At 49.4% G+C, this 16,091-nt stretch overlaps 1 protein-coding gene across 1 annotated transcript in view; it reads left to right on the forward strand.

Annotated features, from left to right (window-relative positions):
• The window catches only part of GYS2 (glycogen synthase 2), a 109,559-nt gene that overhangs the window by 18,991 nt on the left and 74,477 nt on the right, over nucleotides 1-16,091 (forward strand). Inside the window, exons 3-4 of the mRNA XM_063929398.1 lie at nucleotides 2,824-3,015; nucleotides 3,953-4,138. Coding sequence (XP_063785468.1) covers nucleotides 2,824-3,015; nucleotides 3,953-4,138 — 378 coding nt within the window. The remainder of the gene's footprint in view (nucleotides 1-2,823; nucleotides 3,016-3,952; nucleotides 4,139-16,091) is intronic.

The following is a 16,091-nucleotide window of genomic DNA, read 5'->3' on the forward strand; positions in this document are numbered from 1 at the left end:
ATATGTCCACCTGTCTCACACCTTCTCCTGACTGTCAGTATATGTACGCCTGTCTCACACCTTCTCCTGACTGTCAGTATATGTCCGCCTGTCTCATACCTTCTTCTGTCAGTATATGTCCGCCTGTCTCATGCCTTCTCCTGTCTGTCAGTATATGTCCGCCTGTCTCATACCTTCTCCTGTCTGTCAGTATATGTCCACCTGTCTCATACCTTCTCCTGACTGTCAGTATATGTCAGCCTGTCTCACACCTTCTCCTACTGTCAGTATATATTCGCCTGTCTCACACCTTCTTCTGACTGTCAGCATATGTCCACCTGTCTCACACCTTCTCCTCTCTGTCAGTATATGTCCGCCTGTCTCATGCCTTCTCCTGACTGTCAGTATATGTCCACCTGTCTCACACCTTCTCCTGACTGTCAGTATATGTCCGCCTGTCTCATACCTTCTCCTGTCTGTCAGTATATGTCCACCTGTCTCACACCTTCTCCTGACTGTCAGTATATGTCCGCCTGTCTCATACCTTCTCCTGTCTGTCAGTATATGTCCGCCTGTCTCATGCCTTCTCCTGTCTGTCAGTATATGTCCGCCTGTCTCATACCTTCTCCTGTCTGTCAGTATATGTCCACCTGTCTCATACCTTCTCCTGACTGTCAGTATATGTCCACCTGTCTCACACCTTCTCCTGACTGTCAGTATATGTCCACCTGTCTCACACCTTCTCCTGTCAGTATATGTCCGCCTGTCTCACACCTTCTCCTGACTGTCAGTATATGTCCGCCTGTCTCACACCTTCTCCTGACTGTCAGTATATGTCCGCCTGTCCCACACCTTCTCCTGATTGTCAGTATATGTCCGCCTGTCTCACACCTTCTCCTGACTGTCAGTATATGTCCGCCTGTCTCACACCTTCTCCTGACTGTCAGTATATGTCCGCCTGTCTCATACCTTCTTCTGTCAGTATATGTCCGCCTGTCTCATGCCTTCTCCTGTCTGTCAGTATATGTCCGCCTGTCTCATACCTTCTCCTGTCTGTCAGTATATGTCAACCTGTCTCACACCTTCTCCTGACTGTCAGTATATGTCCGCCTGTCTCACACCTTCTCCTGACTGTCAGTATATGTCCGCCTGTCTCACACCTTCTCCTGTCTGTCAGTATATGTCCGCCGGTCTCACACCTTCTCCTGACTGTCAGTATATGTCCGCCTGTCTCACACCTTCTCCTGTCTGTCAGTATATGTCCGCCTGTCTCATACCTTCTTCTGTCAGTATATGTCCGCCTGTCTCATGCCTTCTCCTGTCTGTCAGTATATGTCCGCCTGTCTCATACCTTCTCCTGACTGTCAGTATATGTCCACCTGTCTCACACCTTCTCCTTACTGTCAGTATATGTCAACCTGTCTCACACCTTCTCCTGGCTGTCAGTATATGTCCGCCTGTCTCACACCTTCTCCTGACTGTCAGTATATGTCCGCCTGTCTCATACCTTCTTCTGTCAGTATATGTCCGCCTGTCTCATGCCTTCTCCTGTCTGTCAGTATATGTCCGCCTATCTCATACCTTCTCCTGACTGTCAGTATATGTCAACCTGTCTCACACCTTCTCCTGACTGTCAGTATATGTCAACCTGTCTCACACCTTCTCCTGACTGTCAGTATATGTCAACCTGTCTCACACCTTCTCCTGTCTGTCAGTATATGTCCGCCTGTCTCATACCTTCTTCTGTCAGTATATGTCCGCCTGTCTCATGCCTTCTCCTGTCTGTCAGTATATGTCCGCCTGTCTCATGCCTTCTCCTGTCTGTCAGTATATGTCCACCTGTCTCATACCTTCTCCTGACTGTCAGTATATGTCCACCTGTCTCATACCTTCTCCTGACTGTCAGTATATGTCCACCTGTCTCACACCTTCTCCTGACTGTCAGTATATGTCAACCTCTCTCACACCTTCTCCTGACTGTCAGTATATGTCCGCCTGTCTCATACCTTCTCCTGTCTGTCAGTATATGTCCACCTGTCTCATACCTTCTCCTGACTGTCAGTATATGTCCACCTGTCTCACACCTTCTCCTGACTGTCAGTATATGTCAACCTGTCTCACACCTTCTCCTGTCTGTCAGTATATGTCCGCCTGTCTCATACCTTCTTCTGTCAGTATATGTCCGCCTGTCTCATGCCTTCTCCTGTCTGTCAGTATATGTCCGCCTGTATCACACCTTCTCCTGACTGTCAGTATATGTCAACCTGTCTCACACCTTCTCCTGTCTGTCAGTATATGTCCGCCTGTCTCATACCTTCTTCTGTCAGTATATGTCCGCCTGTCTCATGCCTTCTCCTGACTGTCAGTATATGTCCGCCTGTCTCATACCTTCTCCTGTCTGTCAGTATATGTCCACCTGTCTCATACCTTCTCCTGACTGTCAGTATATGTCCACCCGTCTCACACCTTCTCCTGACTGTCAGTATATGTCAACCTCTCTCACACCTTCTCCTGACTGTCAGTATATGTCCACCCGTCTCACACCTTCTCCTGACTGTCAGTATATGTCAACCTCTCTCACACCTTCTCCTGACTGTCAGTATATGTCCTCCTGTCTCACACCTTCTCCTGACTGTCAGTATATGTCCGCCTGTCTCACACCTTCTCCTGTCTGTCAGTATATGTCCGCCTGTCTCACACCTTCTCCTGTCAGTATGTATCCGCTTGTCTCATACCTTTCCTGACTGTCAGTATACTGTATGTCCGCCTGTCTCATGTCTGCTGTCAGTCAGTTTGTGTCCACCTGTCATATTGTACCTCCACCTGTTACTGGTTGTGTTCCAGGTGTACTTTGGTCGGTGGCTGATAGAGGGCAATCCCTACGTTGTTCTGTTTGACATCAGCTCCGCCGCTTGGAACCTTGACAGATGGAAAGGGGAATTTTGGGATGCGTGTAGCGTGGGAATTCCTTTCCAAGACCGGGAAGCCAATGACGCCTTATTATTTGGGTCGCTCACAGCGTGGTTCCTGAAAGAGGCAAGTTCTGAGTGTACACAATATCTGATATCTGCATTTTATATGTAACATTTGAAAATACAATATTTGGACCAACTATGGAAGTAACGCCGGGTCACTAGACCTGGATTCTGACCCACACACAGTGCCCCCATCTCTGTAACTTTATCACTGCTGTTTTTGGATCAATGACCAGAAATAGGCAGTCTGACCCAGTATGCATGCTCAGACTTGTAGTTCCACAACAGCTACAGGTCATCTCCCTCTACAGTAAATGATCCATTCCAAGATAGAATGTGTAATGTTTTTGGAAAAATGTCTATGATTTCCCGGGTTGGGGACTCTGTCAGCTGGCTGAGAGCTGGGAAGGGTCCGATTGTCCACGGCTGAATGTCACCGGCCTCAGCATGATTAGTCAGGGACTGTGGGGTCTGTTCATGAAAGCTAACATACACCTCTGCTGGGGTAACGCTGCTGATTGTAGTCCATATTAATATCAATGGCAGCTGTGGTCTTGGCCAATATACCAGACCCATCTAGTCACTCTAACTATATGGGGAGACCATCGCCAGAGGGGGAGACTGTAATCCCTCCCCGGCATGTGTTATGTTTCTCCTGCACCGGCCATTACGCTACTGTTCTGCACAATTACCGGGGTCAGAGGTGACAGTAAAGTGACAGGGAAATTTGGCTGTGACACCCATTAGAATGTTGTAAACTAGCATTATATAAATATATGTTATTAATAAATTAATGAATCTGACATCTCGTTATGTAGGCAAATGTGGAATATTGTTTTTGGACTATTACCCCACAGGGGGTGCTAGTGACTCTTGAAGGTTGGCTAGTTGGGTCTGAAGCTCAACAGTAAATATTCGGTGTATGCAGCCTTTATATATTAGGATTTGTGTCACTTAGGTGATTATTATATTAATATAATTTTTTTTGTTTCTTTTAGCTGACTAATCAATTCAACGACAAGCCGAACGTCATTGCTCATTTCCACGAATGGCAGGCTGGAGCTGGTCTAATACTGTGCCGGTATCAGAAGCTACCCGTGGCTACAATCTTTACCACCCATGCCACCCTGCTGGGGAGATACCTGTGTGCGGCCAACATGGACTTCTACAACAGGCTGGATCAGGTAGTGCTGACTAGGCAGAAGGTCCAGTGTCTGGTACAGGGGCTCAGGTTATTAGTAGCAGTACTGAGAAGAGTCTACCCACTTACTGAGAGCAGGATCTGGCTCAGTGGGGTAGGAGCTGTGGCTCAGTGGGGTAGGAGCTGTTGGCTCAGTGGTGTAGGAGCTGTTGGCTCAGCGGTGTGGGAGCTGTGGCTCAGTAGTGTAGGAGCTGTTCCCTCAGTGGTGTAGGAACTGTTGGCTCAGTGGGGTAGGAGCTGTGGCTCAGTTGTGTAGGAGCTGTTCCCTCAGTGGTGTAGGAACTGTTGGCTCAGTGGTGTAGGAGCTGTTGGCTCAGCGGTGTAGGAACTGTTGGCTCAGTGGTGTAGGAACTGTCGGCTCAGTGGTGTAGGAGCTGTTGGCTCAGCGGTGTAGGAGCTGTTGGCTCAGTGGTGTAGGAACTGTCGGCTCAGTGGTGTAGGAGCTGTTGGCTCAGTGGTGTGGGAGCTGTGGCTCAGTGGTGTAGGAGCTGTTGGCTCAGTTGTGTAGGAGCTGTCGGCTCAGTGGTGTAGGAGCTGTGGCTCAGTGGTGTAAGAACTGTCGGCTCAGTGGTGTAGGAGCTGTGGCTGAGTGGGGTAGGAGCTGTTGGCTCAGTGGCATAGGAGCTGTGGCTCAGTTGTGTAGGAGCTGTTCCCTCAGTGGTGTAGGAACTGTTGGCTCAGTGGTGTAGGAGCTGTTGGCTCAGCGGTGTAGGAACTGTTGGCTCAGTGGTGTAGGAACTGTCGGCTCAGTGGTGTAGGAGCTGTTGGCTCAGCGGTGTAGGAGCTGTTGCCTCAGTGGTGTAGGAACTGTCGGCTCAGTGGTGTAGGAGCTGTTGGCTCAGCGGTGTGGGAGCTGTGGCTCAGTGGTGTAGGAGCTGTTGGCTCAGTTGTGTAGGAGCTGTCGGCTCAGTGGTGTAGGAGCTGTGGCTCAGTGATGTAGGAACTGTCGGCTCAGTGGTGTAGGAGCTGTGGCTGAGTGGGGTAGGAGCTGTTGGCTCAGTGACATAGGAGCTGTTGGCTCAGTTGTGTAGGAGCTGTTCCCTCAGTGGTGTGGGAGCTGTTGGCTCAGCGGTGTGGGAGCTGTGGCTCAGTAGTGTAGGACCTGTTGGCTCAGTGGTGTAGGAGCTGTGGCTCAGTAGTATAGGAGCTGTTGGCTCAGTTGTGTAGGAGCTGTTCCCTCAGTGGTGTAGGAACTGTTGGCTCAGTGGTGTAGGAGCTGTTGGCTCAGTGGGGTAGGAGCTGTGGCTCAGTGGTGTAGGAGCTGTTGGCTCAGCGGTGTGGGAGCTGTTGGCTCAGTAGTGTAGGAACTGTTCCCTCAGTGGTGTAGGAGCTGTTGGCTCAGTGGTGTAGGAGCTGTTGGCTCAGTGGGGTAGGAGCTGTGGCTCAGTGGTGTAGGAGCTGTTGGCTCAGTGGTGTAGGAGCTGTGGCTCAGTAGTGTAGGAGCTGTTGGCTCAGTTGTGTAGGAACTGTTGGCTCAGTGGTGTAGGAGCTGTGGCTCAGTAGTGTAGGAGCTGTTGGCTCAGTTGTGTAGGAGCTGTTGGCTCAGTGGTGTAGGAACTGTTGGCTCAGTGGTGTAGGAACTGTTGGCTCAGTGGTGTAGGAACTGTTGGCTCAGTGATGTAGGAACTGTTGGCTCAGTGGTGTAGGAACTGTTGGCTCAGTGGTGTAGGAGCTGTTGGCTCAGTGGTGTATTAACTGTTGGCTCAGTGATGTAGGAACTGTTGGCTCAGTGGTGTAGGAGCTGTTGGCTCAGTGGTGTAGGAGCTGTGGCTCAGTAGTGTAGGAGCTGTTGGCTCAGTTGTGTAGGAACTGTTGGCTCAGTGGTGTAGGAGCTGTGGCTCAGTAGTGTAGGAGCTGTTGGCTCAGTGGTGTAGGAACTGTGGCTCAGTGGTGTAGGAACTGTTGGCTCTGTGGTGTAGGAGCTGTGGCTCAGTAGTGTAGGAGCTGTTGGCTCAGTTGTGTAGGAACTGTTGGCTCAGTGGTGTAGGAGCTGTGGCTCAGTAGTGTAGGAGCTGTTGGCTCAGTGGTGTAGGAGCTGTTGGCTCAGTGGGGTAGGAGCTGTGGCTCAGTGGTGTAGGAGCTGTTGGCTCAGCGGTGTGGGAGCTGTTGGCTCAGTAGTGTAGGAACTGTTCCCTCAGTGGTGTAGGAGCTGTTGGCTCAGTGGTGTAGGAGCTGTTGGCTCAGTGGGGTAGGAGCTGTGGCTCAGTGGTGTAGGAGCTGTTGGATCAGTGGTGTAGGAGCTGTGGCTCAGTAGTGTAGGAGCTGTTGGCTCAGTTGTGTAGGAACTGTTGGCTCAGTGGTGTAGGAGCTGTGGCTCAGTAGTGTAGGAGCTGTTGGCTCAGTTGTGTAGGAGCTGTTGGCTCAGTGGTGTAGGAACTGTTGGCTCAGTGGTGTAGGAACTGTTGGCTCAGTGGTGTAGGAACTGTTGGCTCAGTGATGTAGGAACTGTTGGCTCAGTGGTGTAGGAACTGTTGGCTCAGTGGTGTAGGAGCTGTTGGCTCAGTGGTGTATTAACTGTTGGCTCAGTGATGTAGGAACTGTTGGCTCAGTGGTGTAGGAGCTGTTGGCTCAGTGGTGTAGGAGCTGTGGCTCAGTAGTGTAGGAGCTGTTGGCTCAGTTGTGTAGGAACTGTTGGCTCAGTGGTGTAGGAGCTGTGGCTCAGTAGTGTAGGAGCTGTTGGCTCAGTGGTGTAGGAACTGTGGATCAGTGGTGTAGGAACTGTTGGCTCAGTGGTGTAGGAGCTGTGGCTCAGTAGTGTAGGAGCTGTTGGCTCAGTTGTGTAGGAACTGTTGGCTCAGTGGTGTAGGAGCTGTGGCTCAGTAGTGTAGGAGCTGTTGGCTCAGTGGTGTAGGAGCTGTTGGCTCAGTGGTGTAGGAGCTGTTGGCTCAGTGGGGTAGGAGCTGTGGCTCAGTGGTGTAGGAGCTGTTGGCTCAGTGGTGTAGGAGCTGTGGCTCAGTTGTGTAGGAGCTGTTGGCTCAGTGGTGTAGGAACTGTGGCTCAGCGGTGTGGGAGCTGTGGCTCAGTAGTGTAGGAGCTGTTGGCTCAGTGGGGTAGGAGCTGTGGCTCAGTGGTGTAGGAGCTGTTCCCTCAGTGGTGTAGGAACTGTTGGCTCAGTGGTGTAGGAACTGTTGGCTCAGTGATGTAGGAACTGTTGGCTCAGTGGTGTAGGAACTGTTGGCTCAGTGGTGTAGGAGCTGTTGGCTCAGTGGTGTATTAACTGTTTGCTCAGTGATGTAGGAACTGTCGGCTCAGTGGTGTAGGAGCTGTTGGCTCAGTGGTGTAGGAGCTGTGGCTCAGTAGTGTAGGAGCTGTTGGCTCAGTTGTGTAGGAACTGTTGGCTCAGTGGTGTAGGAGCTGTGGCTCAGTAGTGTAGGAGCTGTTGGCTCAGTGGTGTAGGAACTGTTGGCTCAGTGGTGTAGGAACTGTGGCTCAGTGGTGTAGGAACTGTTGGCTCAGTGGTGTAGGAACTGTTGGCTCAGTGGTGTAGGAGCTGTTAGCTCAGTGGTGTATTAACTGTTGGCTCAGTGATGTAGGAACTGTTGGCTCAGTGGTGTAGGAGCTGTTGGCTCAGTGGTGTAGGAGCTGTGGCTCAGTAGTGTAGGAGCTGTTGGCTCAGTTGTGTAGGAACTGTTGGCTCAGTGGTGTAGGAACTGTGGCTCAGTGGTGTAGGAACTGTTGGCTCAGTGGTGTAGGAACTGTTGGCTCAGTGGTGTAGGAACTGTTGGCTCAGTGGTGTAGGAGCTGTTGGCTCAGTGGTGTATTAACTGTTGGCTCAGTGATGTAGGAACTGTTGGCTCAGTGGTGTAGGAGCTGTTGGCTCAGTGGTGTAGGAGCTGTGGCTCAGTAGTGTAGGAGCTGTTGGCTCAGTTGTGTAGGAACTGTTGGCTCAGTGGTGTAGGAGCTGTGGCTCAGTAGTGTAGGAGCTGTTGGCTCAGTGGTGTAGGAACTGTTGGCTCAGTGGTGTAGGAACTGTGGCTCAGTGGTGTAGGAACTGTTGGCTCAGTGGTGTAGGAACTGTTGGCTCAGTGGTGTAGGAGCTGTTGGCTCAGTGGTGTATTAACTGTTGGCTCAGTGATGTAGGAACTGTTGGCTCAGTGGTGTAGGAGCTGTTGGCTCAGTGGTGTAGGAGCTGTGGCTCAGTAGTGTAGGAGCTGTTGGCTCAGTTGTGTAGGAACTGTTGGCTCAGTGGTGTAGGAGCTGTGGCTCAGTAGTGTAGTAGCTGTTGGCTCAGTGGTGTAGGAACTGTTGGCTCAGTGGTGTAGGAACTGTTGGCTCAGTGGTGTAGGAGCTGTTGGCTCAGTGGTGTATTAACTGTTGGCTCAGTGATGTAGGAACTGTTGGCTCAGTGGTGTAGGAGCTGTTGGCTCAGTGGTGTAGGAGCTGTGGCTCAGTAGTGTAGGAGCTGTTGGCTCAGTTGTGTAGGAACTGTTGGCTCAGTGGTGTAGGAGCTGTGGCTCAGTAGTGTAGTAGCTGTTGGCTCAGTGGTGTAGGAACTGTTGGCTCAGTGGTGTAGGAACTGTTGGCTCAGTGGTGTAGGAGCTGTTGGCTCAGTGGTGTATTAACTGTTGGCTCAGTGATGTAGGAACTGTTGGCTCAGTGGTGTAGGAGCTGTTGGCTCAGTGGTGTAGGAGCTGTGGCTCAGTAGTGTAGGAGCTGTTGGCTCAGTTGTGTAGGAACTGTTGGCTCAGTGGTGTAGGAGCTGTGGCTCAGTAGTGTAGGAGCTGTTGGCTCAGTGGTGTAGGAACTGTTGGCTCAGTGGTGTAGGAACTGTGGCATGGCCCTGTTTTGACTATCCTGTTTCCTTAGTAGAACATCGCAGCAGACTAGGTAAAGACACATAGAAGTTCCTGCACCTGCTTGGAGTATATATTGGCTCAGTTACGCAGTAGCCAGATGATGGACTGTACATGCTGTTATAATGACTGATGACTAGTCAGGTGATCTCCTAGTTGACGTAGCGGAGGCCCTGCTCTAAATCCCCCGTCTGGAGTACATTGGACATCGCACCAGCATCTGAGGATTTTGAGAAAAGTCACTTGTCTGTCTAGCTCCAAGAAATAACTTGGCTCATTGCACTAGTAACAGCTGGAATATGTGTGCACAGGGGGCAGGGCACAGTGTTGGTACACACCAGCGGATGCCCCATGACAACAAACAGCCCGGCAACCAGTGAGATGGCTTATTTAGTATCAGTGTGATGTGACAGCTGAAGTCGCAGTTACGCATACACAGTCTGGAGCGCAGCATGTAGGTCCCCAGCCAGTGACTGGATATGGTAGGGTGCAGGGTACAAGCGGTTCCAGGCTCTGTAGCGGTATGGTGGTGTGCAATGGTGGTAAACGCAGGTCTCTCTAGAGCTAAGTGGAAGACATCCATCTCCCCCTGTGGCGCTCTAACACAGCGACAACATGGTGCCGTACGTGCACAGTAATAGTGTTGGCGGCCATCTTGGTTAGGGATTTGAAGCCTCCCTGTAGGAACCTAAGTATGGAGTTTGACCCTGATTCAGCTTCAGTTGCAGTTTTGCTAAATTGGCAAAACTGCAACTGGCTAGAATCGCATGCTAATGGCGGCCAGTGATGCACTTGCAAATCAAATGCCATTAATGGAAGCCACCCTGCCTCCACAGCCCGGCTGCCACCATTTTCTCTGTCGCAGTGGCCACGTGTGACATCACGCGGCCACCCAGTCCCCGCCCCCATTTCTGACACTACGCCCCCGCAATGCCGAGTAGCATGTATTGCACTCTCCACATGGAAACTATTTTTCCAGAGCTGTGCAGGTGGAGTTGTATGTGTTGTGTGTGGAACATTGTACAGGTAAGGGAGCATATGGCCTGACCTGACCCACTGTCTATGGTCATATTACACACATGAGACACTACACCCACTAGGTGTGCACCAATGGGAGGAGTAGTTCCTGCCCCCTAGACACCCCACCTCTGTGGCTGAATCGGCGCCATACAGTCACTGATTCTGACAGACTGGAGAGGAGCGCGACCAATCAGCGTTCAGGGCGGAATCACCATGGAGATGCCCAGTTTGTGGGCACTAGGGTTGAGACACCCCTCAGCAATGATGCATTTGGAAACCTTCCTCTAGAAATCCTGCATTTGCCCCTGCAGGGTGTGATAAAACCCATCCCTATAACACAAGCGATTTTCACACTTTAGCTGTACGCAGCGTTTAGAAATCTTCTACAGCGTCTAAGCCGGGCGTGTGATAACCTGTCTTGCGATTTCAGCGCAAAAGGCGTCCACACAACGCCACCCAGGTGACTCTGTGACACCATCTCTCTGCACAATGACCCTAATGCATGTGAGGTGGAGATGAAATGTGACTTCATCAGCATATAATGGGATATTAACCATATTAATGATTGTGGGCCTAATCCAGGGGTGATCGCAAAAGCAAAATCTTTAATGGGCAAAACCATGTGCAATGCAGGTGGGGCAGATGTAACATATGCAGAGAGAGTTAGATTTGGGTGGCTTATATTGGTTCTGTGCAGGGTAAATACTAGAGATGAGCGGGTTCGGTTCCTCGGAATCCGAACCCGCCCGAACTTCATGTTTTTTTTCACGGGTCCGAGCGACTCGGATCTTCCCGCCTTGCTCGGTTAACCCGAGCGCGCCCGAACGTCATCATGACGCTGTCGGATTCTCGCGAGGCTCGGATTCTATCGCGAGACTCGGATTCTATATAAGGAGCCGCGCGTCGCCGCCATTTTCACTCGTGCATTGAGATTGATAGGGAGAGGACGTGTCTGGCGTCCTCTCCATTAGAATAGAGATAGATTAGATAGAGAGAGATTGTGCAGAGTCGCAGACAGAGTTAGTTTACCACAGTCAGTGACCAGTGCAGTTGCTAGTTAACTTTTATTTAATATAATATATCCGTTCACTTCTCTCTGCTATATCCGTTCTCTGCCTGAAAAAAAAAACGATACACAGCACAGTCAGTCACACAGTGTGACTCAGTCTGTGTGCACTCAGCTCAGCCCAGTGTGCTGCACAGTCATCAATGTATAAATTAAAAGCTTATAATTAATTGTGGGGGAGACTGGGGAGCACTGCAGGTTGTTAGCAGGAGCCAGGAGTACAATTATATTAATTAACAGTGCACACTTTTGCTGCAGGAGTGGTGACCAGTGCCTGACCACCAGTATAGTATTGTTGTATACTACTAATATCTCTTTAAATATCAACCAGTCTATATTAGCAGCAGACACAGTACAGTGCGGTAGTTCACGGCTGTGGCTACCTCTGTGTCGGCACACGGCAGGCAGTCCGTCCGACCAGAATTGTATTATTTATTATTATATACCTACCACCTAACCGTGGTTTTTTTTTCATTCTTTATACCGTCATAGTGTCATCCTAATTGTTACGAGTATACTACTATCTCTTTATCAACCAGTGTACAGTGCGGTAGTTCACGGCTGTGGCTACCTCTGTGTCGGCACACGGCAGGCAGTCCGTCCGACCAGAATTGTATTATTTATTATTATATACCTACCACCTAACCGTGGTTTTTTTTTTCATTCTTTATACCGTCATAGTGTCATCCTAATTGTTACGAGTATACTACTATCTCTTTATCAACCAGTGTACAGTGCGGTAGTTCACGGCTGTGGCTACCTCTGTGTCGGCACACGGCAGGCAGTCCGTCCGACCAGAATTGTATTATTTATTATTATATACCTACCACCTAACCGTGGTTTTTTTTTTCATTCTTTATACCGTCATAGTGTCATCCTAATTGTTACGAGTATACTACTATCTCTTTATCAACCAGTGTACAGTGCGGTAGTTCACGGCTGTGGCTACCTCTGTGTCGGCACACGGCAGGCAGTCCGTCCGACCAGAATTGTATTATTTATTATTATATACCTACCACCTAACCGTGGTTTTTTTTTCATTCTTTATACCGTCATAGTGTCATCCTAATTGTTACGAGTATACTACTATCTCTTTATCAACCAGTGTACAGTGCGGTAGTTCACGGCTGTGGCTACCTCTGTGTCGGCACACGGCAGGCAGTCCGTCCGACCAGAATTGTATTATTTATTATTATATACCTACCACCTAACCGTGGTTTTTTTTTCATTCTTTATACCGTCATAGTGTCATCCTAATTGTTACGAGTATACTACTATCTCTTTATCAACCAGTGTACAGTGCGGTAGTTCACGGCTGTGGCTACCTCTGTGTCGGCACACGGCAGGCAGTCCGTCCGACCAGAATTGTATTATTTATTATTATATACCTACCACCTAACCGTGGTTTTTTTTTTCATTCTTTATACCGTCATAGTGTCATCCTAATTGTTACGAGTATACTACTATCTCTTTATCAACCAGTGTACAGTGCGGTAGTTCACGGCTGTGGCTACCTCTGTGTCGGCACACGGCAGGCAGTCCGTCCGACCAGAATTGTATTATTTATTATTATATACCTACCACCTAACCGTGGTTTTTTTTTTCATTCTTTATACCGTCATAGTGTCATCCTAATTGTTACGAGTATACTACTATCTCTTTATCAACCAGTGTACAGTGCGGTAGTTCACGGCTGTGGCTACCTCTGTGTCGGCAGTCGGCAGGCAGTCCGTCCATCCATAATTGTATTATTATTATAATATATACCACCTAACCGTGGTTTTTTTTTCATTCTTTATACCGTCGTCATAGTGTCATACTAGTTGTTACGAGTATACTACTATCTCTTTATCAACCAGTGTACAGTGCGGTAGTTCACGGCTGTGGCTACCTCTGTGTCGGCAGTCGGCAGGCAGTCCGTCCATCCATAATTGTATTATTATTATAATATATACCACCTAACCGTGGTTTTTTTTTCATTCTTTATACCGTCGTCATAGTGTCATACTAGTTGTTACGAGTATACTACTATCTCTTTATCAACCAGTGTACAGTGCGGTAGTTCACGGCTGTGGCTACCTCTGTGTCGGCAGTCGGCAGGCAGTCCGTCCATCCATAATTGTATTATTATTATAATATATACCACCTAACCGTGGTTTTTTTTCCATTCTTTATACCGTCGTCATAGTGTCATACTAGTTGTTACGAGTATACTACTATCTCTTTATCAACCAGTGTACAGTGCGGTAGTTCACGGCTGTGGCTACCTCTGTGTCGGCAGTCGGCAGGCAGTCCGTCCATCCATAATTGTATTATTATTATAATATATACCACCTAACCGTGGTTTTTTTATACCACCTAACCGTGGCAGTCCGTCCATAATTGTATACTAGTATCCAATCCATCCATCTCCATTGTTTACCTGAGGTGCCTTTTAGTTCTGCCTATAAAATATGGAGAACAAAAAAGTTGAGGTTCCAAAATTAGGGAAAGATCAAGATCCACTTCCACCTCGTGCTGAAGCTGCTGCCACTAGTCATGGCCGAGACGATGAAATGCCAGCAACGTCGTCTGCCAAGGCCGATGCCCAATGTCATAGTACAGAGCATGTCAAATCCAAAACACCAAATATCAGAAAAAAAAGGACTCCAAAACCTAAAATAAAATTGTCGGAGGAGAAGCGTAAACTTGCCAATATGCCATTTACCACACGGAGTGGCAAGGAACGGCTGAGGCCCTGGCCTATGTTCATGGCTAGTGGTTCAGCTTCACATGAGGATGGAAGCACTCAGCCTCTCGCTAGAAAACTGAAAAGACTCAAGCTGGCAAAAGCACCGCAAAGAACTGTGCGTTCTTTGAAATCCCAAATCCACAAGGAGAGTCCAATTGTGTCGTTTGCGATGCCTGACCTTCCCAACACTGGACGTGAAGAGCATGCGCCTTCCACTATTTGCATGCCCCCTGCAAGTGCTGGAAGGAGCACCCGCAGTCCAGTTCCTGATAGTCAGATTGAAGATGTCAGTGTTGAAGTACACCAGGATGAGGAGGATATGGGTGTTGCTGGCGCTGGGGAGGAAATTGACCAGGAGGATTCTGATGGTGAGGTGGTTTGTTTAAGTCAGGCACCCGGGGAGACACCTGTTGTCCGTGGGAGGAATATGGCCGTTGACATGCCAGGTGAAAATACCAAAAAAATCAGCTCTTCGGTGTGGAGGTATTTCACCAGAAATGCGGACAACAGGTGTCAAGCCGTGTGTTCCCTTTGTCAAGCTGTAATAAGTAGGGGTAAGGACGTTAACCACCTCGGAACATCCTCCCTTATACGTCACCTGCAGCGCATTCATAATAAGTCAGTGACAAGTTCAAAAACTTTGGGTGACAGCGGAAGCAGTCCACTGACCAGTAAATCCCTTCCTCTTGTAACCAAGCTCACGCAAACCACCCCACCAACTCCCTCAGTGTCAATTTCCTCCTTCCCCAGGAATGCCAATAGTCCTGCAGGCCATGTCACTGGCAAGTCTGACGAGTCCTTTCCTGCCTGGGATTCCTCCGATGCATCCTTGCGTGTAACGCCTACTGCTGCTGGCGCTGCTGTTGTTGCCGCTGGGAGTCGATGGTCATCCCAGAGGGGAAGTCGTAAGCCCACTTGTACTACTTCCAGTAAGCAATTGACTGTTCAACAGTCCTTTGCGAGGAAGATGAAATATCACAGCAGTCATCCTACTGCAAAGCGGATAACTGAGTCCTTGACAACTATGTTGGTGTTAGACGTGCGTCCGGTATCCGCCGTTAGTTCACAGGGAACTAGACAATTTATTGAGGCAGTGTGCCCCCGTTACCAAATACCATCTAGGTTCCACTTCTCTAGGCAGGCGATACCGAGAATGTACACGGACGTCAGAAAAAGACTCACCAGTGTCCTAAAAAATGCAGTTGTACCCAATGTCCACTTAACCACGGACATGTGGACAAGTGGAGCAGGGCAGGGTCAGGACTATATGACTGTGACAGCCCACTGGGTAGATGTATGGACTCCCGCCGCAAGAACAGCAGCGGCGGCACCAGTAGCAGCATCTCGCAAACGCCAACTCTTTCCTAGGCAGGCTACGCTTTGTATCACCGCTTTCCAGAATACGCACACAGCTGAAAACCTCTTACGGCAACTGAGGAAGATCATCGCGGAATGGCTTACCCCAATTGGACTCTCCTGTGGATTTGTGGCATCGGACAACGCCAGCAATATTGTGTGTGCATTAAATATGGGCAAATTCCAGCACGTCCCATGTTTTGCACATACCTTGAATTTGGTGGTGCAGAATTTTTTAAAAAACGACAGGGGCGTGCAAGAGATGCTGTCGGTGGCCAGAAAAATTGCGGGACACTTTCGGCGTACAGGCACCACGTACAGAAGACTGGAGCACCACCAAAAACTACTGAACCTGCCCTGCCATCATCTGAAGCAAGAAGTGGTAACGAGGTGGAATTCAACCCTCTATATGCTTCAGAGGTTGGAGGAGCAGCAAAAGGCCATTCAAGCCTATACAATTGAGCACGATATAGGAGATGGAATGCACCTGTCTCAAGTGCAGTGGAGAATGATTTCAACGTTGTGCAAGGTTCTGATGCCCTTTGAACTTGCCACACGTGAAGTCAGTTCAGACACTGCCAGCCTGAGTCAGGTCATTCCCCTCATCAGGCTTTTGCAGAAGAAGCTGGAGGCATTGAAGAAGGAGCTAACACGGAGCGATTCCGCTAGGCATGTGGGACTTGTGGATGCAGCCCTTAATTCGCTTAACAAGGATTCACGGGTGGTCAATCTGTTGAAATCAGAGCACTACATTTTGGCCACCGTGCTCGATCCTAGATTTAAAGCCTACCTTGGATCTCTCTTTCCGGCAGACACAGGTCTGCTGGGGTTGAAAGACCTGCTGGTGACAAAATTGTCAAGTCAAGCGGAACGCGACCTGTCAACATCTCCTCCTTCACATTCTCCCGCAACTGGGGGTGCGAGGAAAAGGCTCAGAATTCCGAGCCCACCCGCTGGCGGTGATGCAGGG

This window comes from Pseudophryne corroboree, chromosome 6 (assembly GCF_028390025.1).
Source record: "Pseudophryne corroboree isolate aPseCor3 chromosome 6, aPseCor3.hap2, whole genome shotgun sequence".
NCBI lineage: Eukaryota > Metazoa > Chordata > Amphibia > Anura > Myobatrachidae > Pseudophryne > Pseudophryne corroboree.